Source organism: Patagioenas fasciata, chromosome 6 (assembly GCF_037038585.1).
Source record: "Patagioenas fasciata isolate bPatFas1 chromosome 6, bPatFas1.hap1, whole genome shotgun sequence".
NCBI lineage: Eukaryota > Metazoa > Chordata > Aves > Columbiformes > Columbidae > Patagioenas > Patagioenas fasciata.
Genome location: NC_092525.1, coordinates 23,028,203 through 23,052,909, shown reverse-complemented (window position 1 = coordinate 23,052,909; position 24,707 = coordinate 23,028,203). Strand labels below are relative to the sequence as shown.

Genomic DNA, 24,707 nt, shown 5'->3' with positions numbered 1-24,707 from the left:
AGATGCGTTCTCATTACTTCTGAGAACAGAACAATGTAAGTGCTTTCACCCAATTAGCTTTTCAACTTGCAGATGCCAAATGAGATTTTTATTTTCAAGATTTACAAAAGCATTTATTAAAGAAATTTCCATTATTTAGAAGAATGAAAAAACTTCAAAGCTTTCAAAACTGAATTACTGTCTATTTCAGAAGATAACAGAATAAATTAAGATAGAAACAAGCCATGTACCTGCTATCAAAATATAGTATTCAAACAGTAGGTTGGTAGGCAGCACTTTTCTCTGAATACAGAAAACTAATGTGACCTGTCTTACCTATCAGAAGTATTCTTTAACTGAAAAAGTTACAGCTATCCACTAGGCCTCTTACAAGCTAATTTAGGTCAGTTTATCCTGACCACAGCTGCTCTCTCTAATGGCATCTGTTAATGTTTAAGATCACAAACAGTCCCTTAAAAAAATTACAAACACACTTAGCATGCTGTCACAAGTACCACTTTGTTTCTTGCTCCACTGCATCACCTCATACAGCAGAAGCCTGGAAAGGCAAAAATACTGGCATACCCATTGTCCCCAGGCACACATAAAGTGACACATAGAGCTTCCTTAGTGACATCCTGAGCAGCCGTTGCTCTGTCCATCTGAGAACAGGGGAGCAGAAGCGAAGTCCACAGCGGGGCTGCAAAAGCAGCTACACAACTGATGACAGACAGATGTTCCCATGTCTGTTCAAATGAGAGTGCTGAAATTATTCAAACAGTTGGCACTTCTCTGCACTTGCTACATATAGAATTAATTGCACGAAAGAATAATCAGAACTGGTGATGATGGTGGGTTTGAGGATCTATTTGCAAGAATATAGAAAGGAAGCAGAATTCCTCCACCCCACAGCAAAATAGGTATGAGGAAGAAGTTTTCGCATATTACCAGATTTTCTCTTATTTCTAAACATCCAGAGCAACAGCCAGTTTCAGCTGCACTTGAGCAGATCTGACTTCAGCTGCAGACTGAGCAGGGCTCATGATCTGTTCTTGTGCAGGCGGCTGTCTGGGATGAGCTACCAGAAACAACAGCTGAGCTGAACAAGAACTGACTCCTTAAGTCGGTCACAGTGTTTGCTGCAAAACACTCCTTTTTAGAGTTAAAGAATATTTTTAGGAAGCTGAGGAGAGATAATCAATAGGTACATGAATATAGACTAGATTACTGACAGATAAGCAGAAGTTGCAGCCATTTAAAAACACCCATTTCTCCACCGTTTCAGTATTCCCTTTCATTTTAATACTATTGCTGCAAAAGCCCTTGCACTTTAGTACAAAGTCTGAAACAAAGTCATTTAAACCAGTGGCATATTTCAACCTTCCCCAACTCACCCCATGTTGAACTGAACAGTGGAAGAGGGAAGGACAGATTAAGAGACAAATGCAAAGCTATTCCTTATTGTGAATAATTCAAAGAACCTTTTTCGAGACTTCCATTTCCTGCTCCTTCACCACAATTTCCAAGCCAACTGTGGTAATCAACATTTCTTGACAGAGGAATTGACACTTGCAGCATTCTTCCCATTGAACCACAACTCACTCTGAGCAGTGGATTTTTCTCCACATCATGTCCTTCTGCACCTTTCAAGTATCCCTGACCTCAGCTGCAAATAAGTAAAGGTTTTTATGCAAAACTTGGTTTTCCAAAGCTCCTATTCATAGATCAGTCCTTAAGTAACATAAATAGTTATTTCTAAGGGTTCTGACTTCAGAAATCAGTTAGATGTTGCTCTGAAACAATGTTCAGGTAAGCTCTTTTGTTCATGAGCTCTTTCAGTATATTTTGGAAGTGCACAAGAACCACTCCAGGGCTACATTCTCAAGGATTTTCACTCCTCTTCAGAACAGCTATGCCAAAATGAATTCCCTCTTCTCTAGCTATTTTTTCCAACTTTTTTCTGTTCACCTTCTCAATATAGTGATCAACAGTAAGAATCTACAGAACACAAAATTTTAAAGAGTTGTGTACAATCTTAGCACAACGAAAAAAACTGTTCAAAACCAGTTACTCTAATCAGATATGTAATGACTCGAGCTACTTGCCACCACCTTCAAAACTTCCCAGCTTGTTCAGTACCCAAATTCTGTGTTGCCTGTGACTCCAACCATATTCGTAATCTCACTCATGTACATCAAAAAGAAGAATTCCTCCTCTGTATTAAAATATGTTAGAGCATATTTGGTTTTAAGGCTATCAAAGATACTAGCACTGTGATAGCAAGAGCCAGGGTTGCCAAATGTACCAGCTCATAGCATACCATTGACAGCATCAATAAAAAACTTCAATCCTGTGCATACAAAGATGGCAGAATTTGCTCCTTGGTCTGGTCCAGCTTGAAGAGAGCTCATGGCTGCTCACAGTCTCTTCTACCTGCTGCCTGTTATCCTCTGGATCTCTGGTTACACATTTTTCCCTGTGACTCACTATTTTCTTAGAACAGAGATCATCTTCTTCACTGAAAGAATGCTTAGCGTGTAAGAGATGCAGCTGCAAAAACGACACTGACAACAGTTCTGGACAACAGTGGCTGATTACAGTACAGGTCAACTTCAGCCCTCTGCTTTAGACAGGATTCATTTACGTTTTGTTAGAAAAAAAAAAGAAAAAAAAAAAAAAAAGATGAGCTAAATTAGGAAAGCCTTATCAGCATACTCAGCTTTCTGTATCTGCCTTTCAGCATTACAGAACCCATTTTCCATGGAAGTTAACTTGCATCTGCCAAATGGCTACAGATGAAGCTTAACATCCTCAGTTGCTCTTGGTTCTCTGTTTTTTCTGCTTGGAAAAACACAATGCCATGTGTCCCTTGATACTCTGCTTTTAAGATGCAGTAGGTAAATAATTAAGGCTTAATATATTATCAAAATAAGTATCAAGAAACTTTTATTTGCCCAAATCTAAGTGCATACTACAAAACTCTGTCCATGTGGGTAGTTTGGTTTGTGGCATGAAAAACATCTCGTAACCATGGTGACTCCAGCAAATTAACCAAACAGCTGTATCACAAACCAAAGGCAAATTTTTCTTACTAGAATGCATCCTTTCCTCCAGACTAATTATACACATTGGCAAAAGAAAATGCTATTGTTTTTCCTCACTAGAACACTTCTGCTGTGCACCTATGTATATCTAGATACAGAAAGCACAGACTGTCCTAAACACTATAATAAAAGCAAGCTCTGTAAATACAATAATTCTCTTTTTCAAAATGAAAGCATCAATGCATTGATCTAAAGACAGTGAGGTCCTTCAGTGGAATATATGGTTATTTTGAAACAGAAGAAATAATTCATTCCTAAAGCATATCAAGTCTTAAACTGGGAGAAAATCATTGGCTTCTCAAACAAAATTAAGATGTTCCTGCACTTTCACCTTAGTTGAAGATTCAAATCAGTTAAATAATGTTTCTTTTAACAAGAGTAATGAACTCTTACTCCTGCAAACACAGTTTAAGTCTACCATCACAATTCTGATGTACAAGTTAAAATTTACAAACACTGAAATCTAGGAATATTACAGTCACATTCTTACAAAATATTAATTATAAAACAAGCTGTAGCTGTTTACATGATTTAATAAGGATAACCTGAAAAAGTTTGCTTCTCTAAGCTGAAAAAGTCTGATAGCTTAAGCAAGTAGTGCACCAAAAAATGGGCAACCCAGCCATTGCTGCGTTTACTACGAAAAACCATTTGGTACCTCTGAGCACGATGAGCTACATCTTCTATTCCAACTAACTAAAATTTGAGTAAAGCTGCCAAGTCACTTAAGAATCAACTGTACATTGATTTAAAAGAGATATTTAATAGATTCCTCTCAGTTACCTAGCACTGGGTGATGCCACAGTTCTTCAGGCACTACTTGTATATTTGATGTACATTAAAATAAATGGCAGTAATTCCTGTCTCTGATACTATAATCCCCTGAAAATGTAGCCCACTTTATTTTCAAACACATATCAGTTAAAATTTATCACCTCATACTTCGGATTGAAGATATATAATGTTGATTCTGCACTATAACTTTACCATTAATCAAGACATTGTCAGACACATAAAAACATGACCAATGTGAACGATACACAGCTTCTCCCTTTAATACGTGTTTACAATCTGTAACAGACCAGTTCGTTAGCATTTAGTTAGAATGTTATGTAATGGTTGAGGTATTTGTAATAAAAACAGCCTATTTCTGCTAGACTGTTCTTCATAGACATAAAAGCTGTCTTCATCTGATTTTTATTAAGACTTCATCTTCCTTTGCTCTTTATGCATTTCTTAAGACTTCTGTGCACTCCATTTTTGTTTCACCAACACACACACAGTATTATTTCCTCAAACCTCAACTTTTATTTTCACACTTGCTTTCACCCATGGGAAGTTTCTATGGGCTTTTGTGAAACCCAGGCCCCCCCAAAAAAATGAGGGCATGAATGAAGCTGAGTGAAGAAAAAAATTTCTTACAGAAGGTGAACAACTGGTTTTACCAGTAAAAACACCACTGGCAGTCCCGTCACTACAAGCCCAACATCCATCCTCAACTAATGGAAAGGTGGTGTATTTCCAGGTTGGAGGGTTTTTTTTCCCCTCAAACCCTCCATTACTGTATATGGCCTCTGAAGATATCCCACTCTTTCTTCAATTATTTTTTTTAGCTTACATCTCCAATACTCTGTAAAAGGGTTTATTCCTCTGATGGAGCACACTATGAAAGGGTTTAATCCTTTTGCAAGAGCTACCTTTTTCTTTTTATCTGCACATCTAAGCCTCTTATCCACACCACCCTTATATGGTATTCAGAATACATTTTCCATCCTCTCTCCACTTTCACATCACTCCTGTTTGGTAGCCTGGAAAATATTCTGGAACAAAGTGACTTGTGCTTTCACTAACACAGGACACCTGGCTGAAGTCAACTCCATACAACATACCCGCTGCTTTGACTTACATTCTTTCTCTTGACATACAGCATTCATTCAGACAGAACAAAACCCTACAGGAGAGCTCCCTTCTGAATTGCATCATCTTTTCCTTGCTCATTTCACTTTCCCTAATAGACTCCAGGATGTGGGGAAACAGGACCTACAGAAGATGCATACCATAAATCTGTACCATTGAACAAGGACTCCAGCAACCAAATTAAAACTGTTTTGCTGTACAAAAAACTAGGGTTCTTGTTATGACGTCTAAATGAGAGTAAAGAAACTTTAAATTGCTACTAAACTGCAAAGAGATATAAAATTCATACTAGCAAGACTCATAGAAGTGACTGTGTATTGATTTATACACATTTTGCAAGCTGTTTTTTACCAAAGCAATGTGCATTATGCAGGAAACATATACACTAAGGCAGAGTTCTGGGTGACAGAGACACATAGAGGCCATAATCCCAGTCTCCACATATAAGCACTAGCCTATGAGAGAATTAAGTTCTCATTTTAAACAGTCACCTCTTAAGCACACATGTCCACCAAAGCAGTCATACTCCTCACACACTGAGCACAATATTGTGAAGGACAAATTACTTTTTCACTGAATATTCACCAAATTCAAAGAACTCCCAAAACTTCAAGATTCCTTAGTCCCAAGGCAACTATGGCTGAGTTGTGCTAAACCACCCCAAAATTAACATCGAAGAGAAAATCTCTAGACTATAGAATACAAAGAAAACTGACAGCCATTCAGCTCCTGGCAGTCAGTATTAAACGGTGATCCTTTTGTTTCTCACTGATGGACAAATGAGATCATGTCCTGTTTCCTCCGCACTCTGAAAAGCGGTTTCTTCTCTGAGCCGAGCTCTTAAGACTAGACAATGGGTAGGCCCAATGTCTCGCTGCAGAAGAAATAAAGCTATTAAAAATTAGAGTTCTGTTCCTTCTTTTGGAAATAATATTAGTTTCTACCAACATGCCCATCTGATCTCAATGAAAAGTGGTCCTTCCTCAAAGATACAGAGTTCAAGACCTTTCACAAAGAAAACAAGCTTACAAAACATACGTAAGAGACACAAAAATGAAAAACCATTCAATACTCAGTGCCACACTCTCATGGATGGTTCCCTTCCCCATAAAGAGGGTCTGAACCGGAAGCTCTCTGGGCCATCTTCAGCCCCAAGATTTTCAGTCCCTGCATTGCTCCATGATGGCTCCCATTACACCCACTGCATTATGCCCACTGCAGACAAGCTACCTGAATTTTAGCCATGTCATCTACCCATGCTCTCACCATCCTCTAAGCGCTATCAAGAACACCTCTGACTCTGCTCATCCCAGCCCTACAGATCTCTTCCCTAGGAGCAGAAACAATACCTCTCAATCGGGGCTTCACTCAGTCCTATGTCATATAACCCAGAAGGAGCCTTTTACTGTACACCTCAAGAACTGTACATGAATATTTCAGAGGTAGAAAACCAAAGCACCGCGCCCTGCGTGTGCCGCCAGCATCCCGTAAGAAAAGGCTCCCTTCCCCCGCGTTTCTGGGGAAAGAATCACAGCCACAGAGCGAGCGCAACCGCACGAAGGGGATGGCGCGTCTTTCGAGTAATCTCCCCCAAGACCTGGAACCGTTAAAAAAATGGGGGGGACACACAACGAGAAAGAGCGTGGGTAAAGAAAGTACAGCCGCCAAGAGCGGCCCTCAGCCGCCTCCATCGCGGTAGCCCCCTCCCGCCGCCCCCGTGGGAGGCCCGGCGCTGTGCCCGGCGCGGGGTGCGGCCGGCCCCAGGCGGGGATGCGTTGCGGCGCGGCCCAGAGGCGCGGTAAGGCTGAGGCCCGGTCTGCCCGCCCGCCGCAGGCCCAGCGCCGCGCCGCTTCCCTTCGTCGGGCCGCGGCGAGCAGCGGGGCGCCTGCCCCCGGGGGCACCCCCTTCCCTGGTGGCCACAGGCCCGTCGCCGCCAGGCCGGCCGGAAGCCGCCCCCGCCCGGGGCCATGCGGCGCAGGCCGCTCGTCCGCTCCTACCGGTGCCGGTCCGCGCTGCAGGCCGGCGGGGCGCCACGGGTAAGCGGAGGCGCCGCCGTTTACCTAGCGCGCAGAGCGCCGGGCCGGCGCTCCGGCCTCCCCGGGGCTCACCGGACTCGGCGAGACCGCTCTGCTCCCGGCGCCGCGACGCCGCCGCCGCCTCAGCCGCTTCCACACAGGGGCCAAGATGGCGGGCGGCCAAGCCGGCGCCAACGACGTCTGACCTCACCGCGCCGCGCGCGCGCACCCGCCCGCTGGCCCCGCCCCCGGCGCCGCCGCTCACGTGGCCACGCCGTGCCGCAGTCGGGCGGGCGCGCGGCGGCGCGCTCTGCGCCCCCTGGCGGCGCGGCGTGGCGGGGCGGGTGGTGCCGCCCCGCGCGTGGGGACCGGCAGCTCGGAGCACCCGCTGCCGCCGTCGGGAGAGTGCCGGGAACACGCTCTGTCGGAGGGCAGGGGTTGCAGCCCCAGCACAAGCTGGCAGCGCCCACTCACTGGGTTTGCAGGAAAATGCCCAGATGAGAGCACCCGCTGGTGCGTGGGGAGGGTCTGCCTTCTGCTCGTGGTCTTCAGGGTTCCCTGCAAGCCCCATGCTGCTCGAGCAATGGTGGGAACAGTCATCCACCTGAATTTGTCACTGGATATATTATTTCTTAGGAAGGAGCTCTCCCCTCTGCCACGACATGGAGCACGGCATCTACTTGACACCCCCCACTGACAATAAACCATTTATAAAACCATCAGAGAAGACCAAATCTGTGAGGTTTATTTCTAGCACCTTACTGATGTTCCAGAAGTGACCAGAACAATACAAAGATCTTTACAGTTAGCACTTCAGAAAATCACCAAGTTTTGCAGGTCTTGAGCAGGGGGGAGGAAGGCTGGTCCCGTGCACACCAGCCCATCCCCAAACGGCTCTTTCCAAAAAGCCTTTGGAGATCCAACCTTGTGCTGGTGCAACGCAGGCGTGGATTGCAGCAAGTTTGGGGTAAATAACCCATATGGCTCCTGGTGGGTGTGAAACATGGGCAAGAGGAGGCCAGGCACCAGACAGGCTGGGACTGGGTCTCACCCTGTTTCTTCTACAACCGGAAACCTGCCTGGGAGCTCCAACCCATCCGGGGGTATTTAGAAAAGAGAAAACCCACCATGAGAGCTGCTGGCAGGGCCAGGAGGCACCTCCAGCACCAGCCAGAGGAGCTGTCAGAGGAGTCATCCACCACCCGAGTTCTCAAGGGCTTCAGTGTCCGCTGCCACTGGGTCAGGATAGCCTCTCTGGCCCCGCTCCACTTCCCCCGTCCCACCAGTCGGTACTGGTAGGGTGTGCAGGGGCCAAAGAAGATGGCCAGGGCCAGGCGGGGGTCCGTCAGGAGCAGCCTTAGTACACTGGGCTTTACACCAGCACATGAAGCGATTTCATCGGTGTAGCTGATAAAATTTATTTTCAAGTTCTCCCTCTCGGATGGATTCCTTCAGTGGGACATAAAATAGACAAAATTAAATTGTGTCTTCCTACCTCGGTTCCCAGATCCACAAAACACAAAAGCTCTGGACTTGGACAAGCCACCGTGTTGCAGGGGACTCAGCTGAGCCCCAGTCTCTGCAGCTGAGCAGAGGCACCAATAGAGCATCTGTGAGGTTGTTACCCAGCAGTTACCTGGGACAGGGAATAGGCACAGACTTGTTTTGCCTCTGCAGCCTAGTTGTGGCCCCAAAAATTATTCTAGCATAATACTGTATTCGTTGTAATGCCAGAAATATCCATGCTACATCCTTCACTGAGGTTCACAGGTGTGGCTTTGGCCCATTATGAGAGGCAGAGGAGTAGACATTCACAGAGAAGACTGCCAAGGGGACTGGAAAGAACTGGGAGATGCAGAAAGCTTCCCATGCTGGGAAAGACCTCCAGTGTTTTTCTGCTTGAGGCCTCATCTCTCTTGCAGGAGGGAGGACATATGCTCAATCTGCTTCTGCAAATTTGGGACAGCTTTGTGGTTAGTTCTGTTTCACCTTGGACTCCCATATTTCAGTGTAACACATGACGTCTGCAGCTGCTGGGGCTCCTGGTGACAATCCCTGTGGCTCTGTTTTGTCCCAGGTTTTCATCTGTGTTCTGTGATGCAGCTCTGCCTTGCTGCCAGACCTAACCCAGCCTGCACATGCCAGGCCTGAGGTCCCCCCTTGCTCCCGAAAGCTGCTGCAAGGAAGCATGTCTACCATCACCTGTCCCACAGCCTGGAAGACACATCCCAACCTCCTGTGCGGTCCCAGTGCCAACAAGGCAGGACTTCAGTTCCCACATACATAAGGATGAGTTCCAGCTTTGCCTAATACTCACTTTGACCTGCCAAAAATTGCCACCAAACTGTCTCCCACCCACATCGCTTGTCTCCAGTGGGGTTTCTGGATGGGGCTTGGCCCTGATCCCAGCCCTCTGTGCTGTCTGGATTTGAGAGGGAGAAGCCACGAGATGGCACCCTTAGTCTGGAGGAAACCAAACTTCCATCTTGACATGCTGGGGATGAGGACATGGCTTGGAGGCCTGGCAGAGGGGACCTGCAGGTCCTGGACCTTGCCATGAGCTGCTGCAGAGCACTGCCAGACCACTGTCTTGGTCCATCATTCATAAAGGAGCCACAACAGCACTTCCCCACCCTGCTACGGGTGGTGAGGGAATAAATACATCCAAAAAGTTCTGGGTGTCCTGGGAGGGTCTGTCTCATGGCTGCTGTAGGGGTCCCCTTTTCCTGGGATAACCTAGACACACAGTGTCTGTTGTACCCTGAACTCCAGAGCATCACGCACCTTTTGACCAGTGGCTTCTTTTTCAAAACGTCGGCCATCATCCTGCTGGCAGGAGGGAGCTTGTTCCAGCCTGAGAAGAGCAGAGAAACCAAAGACCTCCAGCATAACCTTAAGCTGAAGAGCTCACCCCCTTCCCATGCTCCCAGCCCCTTTATCAAGGGCATTTGTGTTTGCTGGTTACAGCAGCATGTACTGAGCAGCAGGGATATGGGGATGCAGTTGGAGGGTAGTTGCTATGGTGCTACTAATGTCCATGGCCACCACAGACACTGTGGCAGGAGCTGTAATACATCCTAGGCTCTGTAGACAGCAGGTCAGGCTACCCCAAACCTCCCACCCCAGCAGGTCTGCCCCCATCCCTGCACCTTGCTTCACACCTGCAAAGATCCCTGTCACCCAGCGAGCCTGCATTTCTGATCCCACCATCACAGAGCCGGTCAGCTGGACTAAGCCAATGATGGCCAGCGTCGGCTTTTCCAGCTGGGGAGGGAAGATGCATTTATAGAGGCAACGGTTATTGTCGAAGAGGCTGCGAACTGACTCATCAAGGAATGGAAATGGGGAGATATAGCCTGTGGCAAAGAGCACCACATCGATGTTTTCTTCAGTTGTTCCGTCTTCAAAAACAGCAGAGCTCTCAGTGAACTCCTTCACGCTTGGCTTCAACACAACTGCCCCAGAGAGAAGGCAAAATGGCAGCTCTTCATTGATGATTCTCTTAAAGTAGGAGCTTGCAGGTAGAAAAAGAGGACAGCAATATTAGCATCTAGGAACAACCTGAAACATCTTTTGTGGCCACAGTTCCCCTGTAATGTTTTGCTTTTCCACAAATACTCCCTGAAACTAAAAAATGAGCATTTCATGCCATTAAAAGCCCCTGACCAATCAATAAAAGTCAGAAAAAACACCTTTTGGTGGAAGCCAAGCCATAGTTTGCATGATTAAACCATGAATTGAACTTCCGAAACTTGATCCACTTCATGAGGGTTGATGGGAGAAGCCAGTCAAGAAAGTGTTTGAAGCGGGTGTTGTTAACCATGTCCAAGGGGAAGCCATGGTCTGAGACCCGACTAAACAGCCATGTGCTGCTCCTGGCACTCAGGAACACCTGGGGGAGAAGGCAGGTCTCAGCCCCCTGCCCAGACATCTCATTGCCAGTTTGTACCCCAAATGGCAAATCCCATCTCCTGCGCCTGAGAGCCGAGGTTTGCCCAGAGGGAAGAAGCCAGTGTACGGATGAACGAAACAGCTCGTGGTGGCTTCTGCGAAGTTCACACAGCTGCTGAAGAGCCACTCTGCTCCTGAGGTGGCTGAAACCCTCTAGGAGCTGCAAAGCTTCTTTAACTGCCCCTAATTTGAAGATCTATATATTGAGAAACCCAGTGGGAAAAGCTTCCTCCACATAACTGTGAGCCACCAGCTCTCATGGTCCCTGGCCATGCTCAGCACCACTGTGGAACCGTACCTTCACAGCCACACGGCTCAGCTCCACAGCGAGGTCCCCACCAGTGTTGCCAATGCCAACCACGAGCACCCGCTTTCCCCGGAAGGCCTCCACGTCTTTGTATTCCTGGCTGTGAAGGTACCGACCTTTGAAGCGGGTCTCAATACCTAGGCAGGGAACAGGGAGCATCTCCTACAACCAGATACGTTTGCTTGCCCCAGTCTGGTGCCCAGATCCTCTGCCTCTCCATGCAGCTAAGAATGCCATGGTCTCATCTCCCTGGATGATGTCACCTCCTTGCACCACCTTATCTTGGTTCTGCTTTGCAAATTCTCATGCAAGAGCCTGTCTGCATTTTTATGAGGAGTTTTTCCCATTTCTGAGAATGCCCACAGCCATTCCCATAGGGTGAGGGTCCCACCTGCCCTGGCATGGTGGCTTTGTGGAGCAGACTGGCTCGCAAAGGAAAATGCAGCCAAAGGACCCATGGGTGCTGAGTGAAACCCTGGGGGGAAGCCCCAGCCCACCTGGCTGCTGAAGCAGGGCTTACCTGGGAAAGAAGCCAAGGGTAAGTAGGGCTCCTGGTAATGGCCAGTGCAAACCATGACGGCATCGAAGATGTGTGACTCCTGGACACCATCGGTCTCGGTGATCACTTCCCACTGGCCTGAGGCAGCGAAATCCGGGCGCTTCCTCACACTGACAGCTGTCGTCTTGCACCAAAGCCCAACAAAACAGCAGTCAGGGACTGTGCCATGTTGCAGAGCCGACCTACCTGCAAAGGGCTGGGGCTGCCAGGGGCAAGCTGAGTTCCTTGGGAGCTCCATGTCACCTCTGAAGCTGTTAAATCCCACCTTGCACCTTTCCCCTGGTGATGGCACTGGCAGGGGGGATGGATCAGGCAGCTCGCATTTGAGCAGCCCAGTTTAAAACATGGAGTCAAAAAGGCTGCATTCAGGATGCAAAAGGCACATCGTCCTTGTGGGATCACACCCAGCATTTTCCCATCTCACCTGGGCAACGCCCTGGTATCTGCAGCCACTGACGACCCTTTTCACTGTGGCATTTGGAGCCCCCACTCACCTTGAAGCGTATGTACCGCAAGAGGTCGAAGTGCTGGGCATACATCCGAAAGTACTCCAGGAGGAGGCTGTGGGGTAGGTAATTGGGAAAATCCTCTGGGAAGGGGAAGTCACTGAAGCAGGACATCTCCTTGGAAGTGTTGGTGATGACTGAACGGTACACAGTGACCCTTCCACCATCTGTGGAGTCCTGTGTGAAGCCAGTGGTGGTGTTTGCAGACGTGCAGGGAAGGACTTTCTCCCCTCAAAGTATTCAGGTATTTTTTTCCTAATCTTCAAGTACAAGCAATAAACCAGGACTAACTCCTTGTGACCATGGCTTCTGCTCCCTCCATCTCCTTCTCCACCGTGGAGCTGGTGGGAGCCCTGTACCTTGGGACAGGGCTGCTCCCCAAGGGCATGGCCACCTCTTTGCTTCAGGCACAAGGCATATGTGGGAAGGGACAAACCCCAGCCCAATCCTCCCCATGCAGACAAAGCCCACTGACCGTGTAGCGCCAGAGCCCCCCAATGTCCTCGCTCCTCTCGAAGCAGGTGGGCTCCAGCCCCTCATCCAGGCAGCACTTGATGGAGGCCAGCCCACCGACTCCAGCCCCGATGATGGCCACGCGCCGCACCATGCTGTCCCGCAGCAGGCAACAGGCTGATGTGAGAGCACCTGGAAATAGAATAGCCCAGGGATTAGCGAAACACCAGTCTTTTCTTCCCATCCCTGGGAAAACACCCTTTGTCTTCTCTGGTTGCAGGTGTCCATGGAGGAGAACTGTCCTTGGAAAAAGCCATCACCTGCTCCTGATCCAAGCATTACAGACAGATGCTGCTCATTACCCTTCCTGCTGTGCTAAGTCAAGGGCTCAACAATTCCCCTCCTGCAGGCAGGGGAAAACAAGGCACTTTTAAACCTCTTCACACTGCTGCTTCTATTTATTCCCTTTCCTGGCCCAAACAAGAGCATGCAAAGAAGGGGAAGGGGCTTGCAGCTATCCACTTCTGCCTGCACAAAGTGAACCTCCTGAAACCTTTTCAAGAAATACTTTCAGCTAATCTGGCTTGTTTTCACTCCTTCGTTTTTAATTTCCCATTAAATGGTGCTTTTTTTTTTTTTTTTTTCCCAAAACAAACAGTTCTTGTGTTGTGTGCCTAATGCCTGATTGAGCAGGAGCACAGCGCAACGATTCAGAAGTCAGACACTGTGAAAGTGCAGCTGGGATTACAGCATATACAAAAGCTAGGAAAGCCAGGAAACACAGGTTATAAATGGGAGGAACTCAAAGCTTGGGGTGTGTAAACCGAGCTGCACCGAGCCCAACTGGAAAGCAAAGAAACCAGGAAAAAAATGAACCCACGTGAACTTTGATTAGATAACAAACACTCCTCTGGCAAGCCTGAAAGAAGAGTCATTTGTAACTTTTTTTACCTGGTTTTGTGTCAAAAGAGCAAGTTAACTTGAAAAGGAGCTGGAGGAAACTGCAGAAATGCAGTGAAATACAAGAGGGATGCAACCCCCCAGCCCTCCTGCCTCCAAAAAGCCAGTTGCTCGCAGCCTGAGCCGCTCCTCGATGTGCAGGAACAGGGCAGGACAAACCAACACTCACCCAACCCCTTTTTCCGAAGCCTCCCTTCACTTTAGGAAAGGGCAGGCATGCGCTTGCAGAAATAAAGTCCCTTCTCTTACCCAGTGCTGCCCACAGATGGCTTCGCTCAGATTGTTCCCACAACACCCATTTTCTCCCTGCCGGCAGCAAAGCAAAGCTGGTGGCGAACACCAAAAGCCCGGGGAGCTGCCTGCCCGCTTTCAAACCCTGCAAAACCCAGCTGGAGAGAAGCAAGGAGCAAACCTTGTTGGGGCAGTGATCCGTCTTCGCTGCTCAGGCTTCAGTCAAACTTTGCTTCGAGTTTCTCTAGCTGCAGATTTAAAGGAAAGGCTGAAGTCCAGGCAGCTCACCCTCGCTTTTGCACCACTGACCTTTACACTCGCGCTCCCCGGCTCTGCTCAAATGTGCCGGCAGAAAGTTCTCAACCTCCCCGCAGCTGTGCCGAGTGGAAATCCAGACTGTAATCCCAAGGGGGCGATGCTTACAAGCACTCCCACGCTACAGCTCACTGCTGCTCCAAGCCCTGGCAGCAGTTCAGGCTTGTCCCGACCTGATCCCCACATGCTGCCTGTGCTGGGCAGGCGCTCACTTTGCATCCCTGGGAAGTCAGCAAAGCACACTCCCTTTGCCCACGCTGCAGCAGATAGCATGGATGGGGGGATGTGGTGCACAGTGCAGCCTGATTTTTGGTGGTCAGTGAAAGCCCTTGCAGCCCCAGGCTTGTGGGTTGGCCATGGCACCTGCTGGCATGATCCCAGCCCAGGCACGGGACCCACCAGTTCTTCCCATGCACACGGGGAGACAGCAAGGCAGCAGTTTGCAACATGCTTCTGAAATTTTATTGATTAAAAGTCTCTCTGTGCACAAAACAAAGCCCCATAATTGCCTGGTGGTGAGGAGAACAGGGAAGCAGAGCTGGAACCGCTCAGCCTCACAGGGTACCACCCAGGACCCCTTTGCTGGAAAGATGCACCCATTAAACCCAAACTGGGATTTTTGGCTCATAGGGCTAAAGATTGGAAGAAGGGACAGCCTGATCTGCATTACCCAGCCCAGGTAACTGCTTGCTGAAATACAGACCTCAAATCCCAGCTAATTTGGGGCAGGGTTGGACACTCATCCTCCTTTCTGGTTGTGACACCCGAAGACAGTTTTGCTGGTGGTGTCCCTGCCGGCTCCTGGACAGTGTGGTCCAGGCATGGCCCTGCCACACAGCCATGCTCTGCTCATGGCAGGAGAGCAGCAGAGGGGCCATAAATGCTGGGGAGAGGCTGCCATCCCCAGCTCGTCGGATCTGCAGAGCTGTGCTTGGTGGTAAGCTGGGGCAGAGAGAAGTTTGTGCTGCTGGTTAAAGTTTTAAACTTGTGATCTACTGAAATCCCTTTCCCCATGTCCCATGGAACCCTGTGGAGCTGCCTAACCTTAGATAACATCAAGAAAACAACCTGAACAAGCTCCAAAATCTACGGGAAGCCAAAATACAGCGCAGCCAGGAGCAGGAGAAATCCCATCACAATCAGGAGAGGAGGGTAAGGACTGGAAGTGCTGGCAGGCACTCGTGTTTTGGTGGGCTTCAGGATCCGGTCCCACTGGGTGAGAATAGCCTGCTGTGCACCCTCCCAGCGCCCAGGGCCCTCCAGCCGGTACTGGTAAGGGGTGCAAGGGCCAAAGAAAATGGTGAATGCCAGCTGAGGATCTCGGAACAGCAGCCGCGGCATGCTGGGCTTGGCACCGATGAAGGAGGCGAGCATGTCCAGGTAGGCCAGCCACTCGGTTTTGAGGACTTCATCAAAGCTCAGACCAAACCTTAATGAATCAGAGTAGAAAACACTGGTCTTTCACTTCATCACTGACAAGTTGCATCTGGCCACATCTTCACCTTGGTGGACCTTTTCTAAAAGACTTCACGAAACCAGTTTTTTTCCTCTCTCTCTTTTTTTTTTTTTAAATTTTTAATAGTTTTCTCTTTACTCTCATGTGCAGCATGAGAAAGGCAGGATCCTTTAGTTTCTCTTGCAATCATTTCCACTGAGTATTTAAAAAACAAATGTGTGGTGAATTGAAGAATTGCTTCCATTTCACCTTTGCAGAATTTACCATTTCATGCCCCACCTTCACCTGTTTGGCCTTGTATTATACTGCAATTGTTCTGTGCAATTCTATATTTCACTCTTCTATACCTTTTCTACTATAGCAATCTGGGTGAATCATGGATTAAGATATTGCCCACTTTCCTGGGTTTGTCTCATTCATTTCCTAATATTTCTTAGCATTTGATTCCACCTTTTGCCTGCCCATGAACCATGTGCCAAGGCACCTATTCGCAGTGATTCAGATCTCTGTGCTGAGATGCGAGACTATTTGTGAGTACGCCTCAGGTTGGCTTGCCTTTTTTTTTTTCCCCTGCTGAATTACTTTGCATTTATTACCATTAATTTCTCTGCCATTTTATCTCTCAGTCCCTGGGGACCCTGGCACACTTCCCCAACTCCTAATCAAGGGTTAGCCTCAACTACTCTGAATTAATTTATTCCCATCATGAACAGGCAAAATATCAGCATCAAATCAAAGGATACATTGGCTCAATGCAAGTAAATAAAGGAGTGGCTGGATCTCAGTATTTCCCCCTCACCTCCATTAAATGTGCAGGGAGCAGCTGCAGAGTGTGAGCCTGTGTGTTGCTCCCCAAAAACTTGAGGGGCTCTTCAATCCACAAAAAAACCTTTGGGGCTCTGTGGGCGTGGCTTACCATTTCACTTGGTTTTTCTTCTTCTCATTTACTTCCTTCTCCATCACAGACTGAGGCGGCAACTGACACAAGCCTAGAAGAGAGAGAAGAGTGTCTCGCAGCAGTTAACTCCTGGAGGGACCCGTGAATTTGTTCGGTGATGCAAAACATGGGAAGCCCTTCCCCAGGAGGGCAGGAAAGCCACATTGTTCAGATTTAGCTTGACAATGGTAATTCTGCCAGAGAACAGCCCTCCACACTTTTCTTGTTCACCCACACTTTTTCCTGCTTTCACAGATTTGTGCCGTCAGGGCACAGGCAGATGATGTGAGGTGAGATGGGCCATGAAAGCCCCAGAAAGGATAATCCCAAAGAGAAACCCCAGAGCTTCCTCTGGCTCTGTGGAGGAGTCTTGATACAGCCTTCCATGCCAGCCCAGCCAGAGGATCCTATTATTATTTTTATAAAAAAACGCAAACAATGCAAAACAGCACCAAAACAAACAAAAAACCCCCACAACAACAACAACCACCAAGTAGTTTTTCCTCACCCCAATAATTGTAAATCATCCTCTTGTGGGGCAATAGCACTTTTCTCCTCTGCCAGTTGTTGTGGACAAACCACCCTGTCACTTAAAGAGCAGTGAATTCTGCCAGGATGGATCCACCACAGTACCTTAAAGACAATCCTTACTTGTGCGTCCAGGTTTACATATTAACCTCTGTGCTCTGACTTCTAACATATTTTAGAAAGAAAATACTGTCTTGAATAACCTAGTTTAACCATGGTTTGCAGGCTTGGGTGCAGGACTGCAGATCAGCTAAGTCACAGTAAGGAATGGAGCACCCACCCTTGGCTTGCCACAGGCAGAGTAAAGCGTTAGCTTAAAAGCATCAGCTTAACAGGAGAAAAAGAAAAAAAAAAAGAAAAAAAAAAGAAAAAAAAAGAAAAAAAAAGAAAAAAAAAAAAAAGAGTGATTTCAGGTAGAGGTTGTGAACTTGCACATTGCTTGGAACAAGCGTGCACTCACATTGCTGTATCTCAGTGGAAGTGAAATAACTTGGGAAGTCTGAGCCCCAGAAATGCTCCATCACCCACTTTGAAGTGAGATTTAGGGTCCCCAAGGACTGTAATTCCTCTTGGTGCATGAAGGGGACAAGACGTGTCCAGTCTGAACTGCATTTTGGTACACGGGAGAGCTCACATCTGCTCTCCTACCTTTGAAGACACGAGTTGCCCAGCGTGCTTGCATCTCTATCACAGGCATGATGCCTCCCAATGGCCTGATCAGCCCAAGGACGGCTAGGGTGGGCTTCTGCAGGTGGGTTGGGAACACGTATTTGTAGAGGCATGCGTGCTTGTTTTCCACCTTGACAATTTTTTCTTCTAGGAATGGGAAGGAAGCATCGTAGCCCGTGCAGAAGACAACGATATCGACGGGCTCCTCCTCAGGGCAATCATGAAAAACAACTGAGTTGTCCTTGAACTCCTTGACACCCGGCTTGATAGTGATCCTCCCTGTCAGGATGTAGCTTGGAAGGTCGTCATTCAACACGGGCTCACGCACCAGGCAGCTGCAGACAGTCAAGGGATCTGAGTGTTGAAGACCATGAACAAGCCCTGTGGTGCCCCCACTCCTTCCCCTGGGCCTTCCAGCCTTACAACCTCTTGATGTCATTGGTCTGAGCAAACAGCCCTACCTCCCCACCCTCCAAACACCAACGTGTTCACCCTTATCTTCCACCCCGGGTTACAAACTCCCCACTGGATATCACCCCAGTCTGGCCTTTACTTGATGTTGGCTGTTGGAAATCTCCCTGTGTGCACCACTAGCCCTGTGACACCATGTGGGATGGGAGCCACCAAGAAGTACCTCTTTTCTGGTTGAAGGCCATAGTTCTCATGATTGAACCTCTTGTTCACGCTGTAGTTAATCAATGCCCGTGCAAGAGGTCCGGGGAGGTTATTTCTGATCAGGCTCATAAGGCGGGTGTTGAAAACCACGTCCCACGGGTAGCCATGTTCAAACACACGGCCGAGCACCCAGGCACCTCGTCTGGTGCTAACAGTCACCTGGGAGAGATCAGAGAATCAACAATCTGGGGGATGAGTTTGCTGCTTTGCCTTTATAAAGTAACCCCAGGAGGGCACAGTGCAGACAGCCACAGAATGAAAAAGCAGCAGCACCCTTAAGACCTCCCAGAAGCTGGAGATGGAGGTGAAACAGGAGAGAACAACCGCCTTTCTTTCAGGGTAGGTTTTTGAGTAAGAAATGCAGGTTCAGAAATACCGTTTGGACACCATGCAGGATAAACCCAGCTTGCTCTCCCTGCAGCAATGGCAGACTGAGGTGTTGCCCCCAGCATCACCCTCCCCACATCCCCACCGTGTCTGGGCAGTGGTACCTTTGTGGCTACATGGCTGGCCTCCACCGCGATGTCTACTCCCGAATTGCCCATGCCAACCACAAGGACACGCTTCCCCTTAAACACATCAGGATGCTTGTACTGCCGGCTGTGGAAATACTGGCCTTTAAACCTCTTGATGCCTTAGAGGAAAAAGAAGCAAAGCTTTGAATTACTTGAGCATTTGCAGGTTTTGTTGGGAGCTCTGGCATAGAAGCAATCCACATGGGAAGAGCAAGCAGGTGCAGTTGCTGGCCACCAGGGACTAAGGGAGGTCCAGCCCTCTATCCCACACACATAAAATAGGTGCTTCCTCTCCAAAATGGGATCTCGTGCATCCCTGCATGGCAGCTAGCAGGGACGAACGTGCTGGGTGGGTCTTGGAAGACAGTTATGTATTACACAAGAACTGTGCTGGTGCAGTTTCGGGATTCAGCCTCTACAAGATGGGGACACAGAGGTTCAGAAAAGCCTGCAGACCTGGTGTCCTATAAACACCTTCAAAAGCACTTGATAACACTGATGGCAATGCAACCTTCTCAGCACAGACAACTGTGGAGATTCATCACAGCAGTGATGAATACAGCCCTGCCAAAGATGATGGAGCATTACTGAGAGGACCTTGTCTCATCTTGCATCTTGTGTGGACAGTTTAGCTAAGGCTAAACCATCCTACCTTGAAAATTTGCTCTGAAGTGACCTGTGCCTGCAACAACAAAGCTGCTGAAGCAAAGCTGCTGTCCATGCCAGGAGGTTTGAAAAGCAGAAGCAAGACAAGGAAAGGTTCCCTGAGGAACCACTAATCCTTCTTCCCGCAGCCCCTGGAAGCAGGTAACCACAGGCAGCCATGTAGCCTACCAGGAAAACTGTGCAGGGGGATGGTTGGTTCAGAGAAATTGCCAGTGCAAACCATAACAGCATCAAAGACATATGATGTGTGCTTCCCGTCAGCCTCCGTGACCACATCCCACTGGCCTGTGGTGGCAAAGTCAGGACGTTTCCGGATGCTTACAACAGTGGTCTGGAATGTAGAAGTGAAGTGGAGTCACCACTGGCACCCAGCATGTGCAGGGAGCGGTGGAGCATGGGGGCATCCATCACTCACCCCCAATTTGATGTGCTCCATGATGCCAAAGTGGTTAGCATAGCGCCGGAGGTAGTCCAGAAGCTTGGCATGTGGCAGGAACACTGGGAAGTCCTCAGGGTATGGGAAGTCGGAGAATGCCGACAACTCCTTGGAGCTGTTGCTGATGACTGATGCATAGAGGCTTGGCCGGCCAGGCTCGATGTGCTCCTGGCATGGCACCCCAGGGTGCATTAGTCCAGCACCCTGGGGCAGGGACCATCCCTCCTGCTCCCCTTCCCCTGGTCTCGGGGGGTGCAGCTAGGAGAGGGCAACACCCAGCAAACCCCCACCCCCCCGCCCCTCCCGCTGGAGCCCAGCTCAACCCGGCTCCCAGCCCACAAAGCTGCAAGTCCTGTGGGAAGGGGTATGGGTGCCACCAGCTCACCGTGTAGCGCCAGAGCCCCCCGATGTCCTGGCTCTGCTCAAAGCAGGTGGGCTCCAGCCCCTCGTCCATGCAGCACTTGGTGGCTGTCAGCCCACTGACACCCGCACCCACCACCGCCACTCTCATCCTCACTGCCTCTGCCGGGATCCCGAGCTATGAACAGAGCTGAACCTGGGGAAAAACCTGCAGATGGTCACCACACTCTGAGGGAGCAGCTGCCAGCACAGCCTCTGTAGGGGACTTCTCTATATGCCACCCGCAAGCCTTCATTCCCTTTATCAACATTCTGGGCTCTTACAAGTTAGATTAAATATCTTTAAATCTTCATTTTTTCCTTTTTTTTTTTTTTAATTTTTAAAATAAATCCATCCACTTTTACAGTGTGCTCGCCAGGCTGCTTTCAAAACCCTGCAGTTGCTGTGGAAATGCGCTTTGAAAGTATGTAGTTAAGCCATGAATCACTGCCAGTTTTTTATTTACAAGTTGTGTTTAAACTATGGCCCCTTATCAGTCCAGCAAACATTTGTATGTTATTTTTGGAGAGCTGCCTCTGCCTTTCTTAGAAAAGAAAATGAAATGTGCACCAGGACTACTTAGCCTCTGCATCATTGACTGTAGTCCAGTCCCCCTTCCCCAGGGATGACACTGGTGACTTTGACATGGCCACCAAGGCCAGCGCAGGGGCTGCAAATGTAACACACCTTCGCTTTAGGGTTGTTTCTGTGCCTGTCTCCCAAAGCCACCCCGCTGAGGAGGTCTGGGCTAGACAGACAGACTTGCAGGGCTACAGATGGCTTGAGCCCAGGGCTCAAAAGACAGCAGGCCCCAGGTCAACATCCATCCCTCTGAGGCTCCCAGAGCTGCAGGGGGAATGACAGACCCAAACCCTTCTTGCTACCGCAGGGCAATGAAACAAGGGATGATGCCCATGCGCAATAGCTCGGACTGGACATTGCCCATGCAGGGGCCATCACACAGGTGCCCACAGGGGGCTGTTGCAACCCCTGGTTTAACCCCAGCACTGCTGGGGAGCCCCCTGCTCCACTGATTTATTAACTCCACGTAACAGGACAGCACAACAGCCAGGTGGCACCAGCTCCTCCACTCTGAGAGGCACTTTGAGAATCTACCAGACAAAAGGCATGGTGCATTCACCAGAAAAAAGCTTTCTGTAGGAAAATGGGGTTGCATGCATTTTTTTTTTCCTACAAAACAACAAATTCCCCATGAACAACTTCAACTTTCAATAAAAAGGCAACACCTAAAGAATACTTTGCTTCCCAAGTTTGGAATGAAAACTGGACTTTTTCCTTTTTAAATGAAAAATGTGATAATATAAGCTGCTTATTGGTTCACTGGTTTGCTTCCTTTTTTCCCCTAGTTTGGTGGAAGTTAACACAAACACCTCCCAGCTATGTATGCTGTTTAATTCCCTACCCTTTTGCAGAGAAGCTAGAAATAACATACCAAAAGCACTGCCTTGGCCACCCCAAGCCTGGTGCTGCCACACTTTCCGTATCATCCCTGCAAGTATTCATAGCAGCTAAGCTCAACAGTTCTGTGCTGCAGGGTGCTCGTGTGGGCAGGAAGGGATGGAAAAGATTCACACCCCTGTGGACACTTACCTCTCAGCCTTGGCTGTCTGTGCTCTGTCCTGCAGCTTCACAGAGAACCTCTCCTGCTCCTGATTTATAGGCGAAATGTCGGGCTTTGGCAGAGTCAGGGGTGGGCGGGCAGTTCCCTCCGCTCTGGCACGGCCACCCCACTCCCACGGTGGTTGCACAACCTGGGTTTGCACTGGGAGGAGCTGCTGGACTCTCACACTATAACACAGGGCGAGCCAGACAGCCTGGCTGGTGATTCCTAAAGTGAATCGAGTGAGTGGGAGAGACCAGAGTGGTCCAGATATGTCCAGTGGTTGTGCAAGGAGGACTGGTGTGTGCAAGGGGAGCTCCAGTTAGAAAATGTTCTCACTTGCCTCATGGCTGCCTTCCAAAAGGGAGACAAATCAGCCAATGGACAGTGCGGTTTTGGCAGAACTTTGCACCCAGGACCCCTTCCAAAAGAGAGAGATGGTTTTCTGGTCACTGCTCACGGGATCTGGAGGCTGCATTTTGCTATTAACCATATGTACTGGGAGGCTCCCCATGCAAATTGGGAGAGTGTGAAATGGCCACAAACATCAGCGTGCAAAGGTCCTAAGCACAAAGAAAGTAGAAATGTTAGCTGAAATATCAATGCAGAACACAGCACCTGCCCAAGTATCTCCTGGAGTAAATGATCATGGAAAGGAAGGGGACAAGGGTGGCTTTGGACAGGGATTTCCCTCCAGCTACTTAACTTATTAGGGGCGACTGGTGAGAAATCTCTGCATGTGAATATAGCTGGATACAGAGGCCATGGATAAACAGCTGATAGAGCACTGGCTCTTCAGGAAAACCAGTGTTCAAAAAAAAAAAAGTGATATTTGTGCCATGGGAGTGAGGCTCTGCAGTGTGACTGCAGGGGACGTGATAAAAGCTGCATGCTCCATCAAGGCATCTCCACGTCACTGACAAATACACTCTTAGAGCGATGGGCCCAGATTTTATATCAGCTCTTTAAGCAGTTTGAATAACCAAGGAAGCTATAAGAAAGTGGGAAGAAAAACCCATGCGAGGTCTTGTGGAACAGACGGTGGTAAATAAAGCGGCTTTGTCCAACAGAGCCACCTGCTCCCAGCCTGCGTTCAGATCTGCAGAGGCACAAGATGGGCTGGAGATGGGAGTTAAAACTAGAAGTGGAAATAGGATGCACATTGGTAACAAGGAATGTAATCAGCCATAGGAAAAGTCTGCTGAGCTTTGTAGCAACCCAAGCACTTGAACAAACTGTGTTTTGCTTGTGGAAGGGCAGAACTCACCACTCCTGCACTGGGGCACTGCTGGGAGTGCAGCAGCCTGGGCTGCCACCCATCTACATCACCCAGGAGGATTCATCAGCCTTTTTGGGCTCCCCCTACTCCAGGACTTCCCACTGCTTCTGCCTGATGCTCCTTGGTTCAACCCCATCGGACCCAGAGCACATGCCTGGTCTGGAGCTGGCTGTGCCAGCCATGCTCCAGCAAAGCTCACGAGCAGCAGCCTAAAGCAATGTGCTTGCAGGGGCTGGAGTCTGTGAAATCAAACTCATTCAAGTTCAGGTTTCAAACCACTGTCAGCAGCGTGAAGAAACATTTGGATTTTGCTCTCCCAGGCCAGTGGGATGTCATTACTGGGCAACAAGCCTTACACATATTTGATGCTGTTGGGATTTGCACAAGCTACATCTACAGCTTTACCTCCCACTGGACTCTTCTCCAGATGCACAAAACCTTGTACCTGCAAAAATGCTTGTCAACACTCAGTACAACAGACTAGGAAATCCACAAAGGCAAATATTTTGTTCTTTATCTGCTCCTGCTTTTCTGAGTTTCCCAGCAGGCATCTGAGTGACTCACAGTGAGAGGGACACTGGCAGCTTCCCAGAAGTGGTGTTAGTGTTTTTGGGACGGCAGTTCAGGGAAGTTTTCCAAAAGAACAAGTTGTATTTTGGTGTAGGTGAGCTACTGGCACAGAAATAGGGCCAGATATTTTTACTGAAGCTGCTTACACCAGTGGTGGCTCTGACCATCCCTGATGAGGAATCAAGTCTGGAAGTGCAGGATGAGATGCAGTGAGTGGTACCGCATGAGTCTAGGGTAGAAACACTTTCAAAGCCCCGATGCCCTGGGATTAAAACTCTCCTGGGATCTGCCTCAGATCTGTGTTGTTCCTCTCCACAAATAACCCCCTGAGGTGATCTGAACCAGGAATGCAGAAAAAAGTATTACTGGAGATGGACATTGTGATAGCAGGGAGCTAAGTACTGTAATTATGCACATGTGTGTTCATGCCCAGAGCACTGAAAAGCCCTTGGAAACACATAGGGAAATTCTGGTTTCTTTACTCACCTCTACTGCTGGTACTGCAGGGGCTGGCATCCCAGGACACCAGGGAATCACCTCTGCAGCTTCTCTCCAGGGACAGACTGTGAATAGCAGAGACAGAACAGACAACACATCCATGGGTTTTCATATGTTCTCAGGGCTGGAAAAAGCCTTCATGGCCTGGCATTCCTATAGAG

At 48.6% G+C, this 24,707-nt stretch overlaps 3 protein-coding genes across 16 annotated transcripts in view; all 3 read right to left on the bottom strand.

Moving 5' to 3' along the window:
* The window catches only part of PRRC2C (proline rich coiled-coil 2C), a 70,739-nt gene extending 63,500 nt beyond the window's left edge, over window positions 1–7,239 (bottom strand). For 11 of the 13 annotated variants that reach the window (XM_071810245.1, XM_071810249.1, XM_065841708.2 and 8 more), the window contains exon 1: window positions 7,109–7,239. The gene's annotated coding sequence lies outside the window, so the exon portion shown is untranslated. Of the gene's footprint in view, window positions 1–6,997 lie in introns of all 13 variants that reach the window. The other 2 variants (XM_071810247.1, XM_071810246.1) reach the window with 2 other exon arrangements.
* Window positions 7,240–7,739: 500 nt separating this feature from the next.
* LOC136103556 (dimethylaniline monooxygenase [N-oxide-forming] 4) lies at window positions 7,740–14,641 on the bottom strand. Its single transcript, XM_065841721.2, has 9 exons — window positions 14,164–14,641; window positions 12,814–12,983; window positions 12,327–12,515; window positions 11,794–11,956; window positions 11,265–11,410; window positions 10,708–10,907; window positions 10,177–10,529; window positions 9,800–9,869; window positions 7,740–8,464 (listed from the first exon to the last, which is right to left on the bottom strand). Exons 2-9 carry the CDS (start codon window positions 12,943–12,945, stop codon window positions 8,077–8,079), a joined length of 1,641 nt encoding a protein of 546 aa, XP_065697793.2. The 5' UTR covers window positions 12,946–12,983; window positions 14,164–14,641; the 3' UTR covers window positions 7,740–8,076.
* A 95-nt stretch (window positions 14,642–14,736) lies between these two features.
* FMO1 (flavin containing dimethylaniline monoxygenase 1) lies at window positions 14,737–22,471 on the bottom strand. 2 transcript variants are annotated; one of them, XM_065841722.2, is made up of 9 exons: window positions 22,190–22,471; window positions 20,565–20,747; window positions 20,159–20,347; window positions 19,912–20,074; window positions 19,054–19,196; window positions 18,522–18,721; window positions 17,867–18,222; window positions 16,670–16,742; window positions 14,737–15,726 (listed from the first exon to the last, which is right to left on the bottom strand). In XM_065841722.2, exons 2-9 carry the CDS (start codon window positions 20,688–20,690, stop codon window positions 15,384–15,386), a joined length of 1,593 nt encoding a protein of 530 aa, XP_065697794.1. In that variant the 5' UTR covers window positions 20,691–20,747; window positions 22,190–22,471; the 3' UTR covers window positions 14,737–15,383. The 2 variants fall into 2 exon arrangements, with proteins under 2 accessions (XP_065697794.1, XP_065697795.1); XM_065841723.2 differs by having other exon boundaries at window positions 20,565–20,735.
* Between the last annotated feature and the right edge of the window lie 2,236 nt (window positions 22,472–24,707).

What these genes read in the sequence shown, in the direction of transcription:
- LOC136103556 (XM_065841721.2), bottom strand. Translation starts at nt 12,945, where the DNA reads ATGGTGCGGCGCGTGGCCATCATCGGGGCTGGAGTCGGTGGGCTGGCC. An exon ending in TGAGCCGTGTGGCTGTGAAG is followed by an intron (nt 10,908 to 11,264) that starts GTACGGTTCCAC and finishes CTTCTCCCCCAG; the next exon opens with GTGTTCCTGAGTGCCAGGAG. An exon ending in GGCTTGGCTTCCACCAAAAG is followed by an intron (nt 10,530 to 10,707) that starts GTGTTTTTTCTG and finishes TCTACCTGCAAG; the next exon opens with CTCCTACTTTAAGAGAATCA.
- FMO1 (XM_065841722.2), bottom strand. Translation starts at nt 20,690, where the DNA reads ATGAGAGTGGCGGTGGTGGGTGCGGGTGTCAGTGGGCTGACAGCCACC. An exon ending in GGGGGCTCTGGCGCTACACG is followed by an intron (nt 20,348 to 20,564) that starts GTGAGCTGGTGG and finishes GTGCCATGCCAG; the next exon opens with GAGCACATCGAGCCTGGCCG. An exon ending in CCAGCCATGTAGCCACAAAG is followed by an intron (nt 18,722 to 19,053) that starts GTACCACTGCCC and finishes GATCTCTCCCAG; the next exon opens with GTGACTGTTAGCACCAGACG.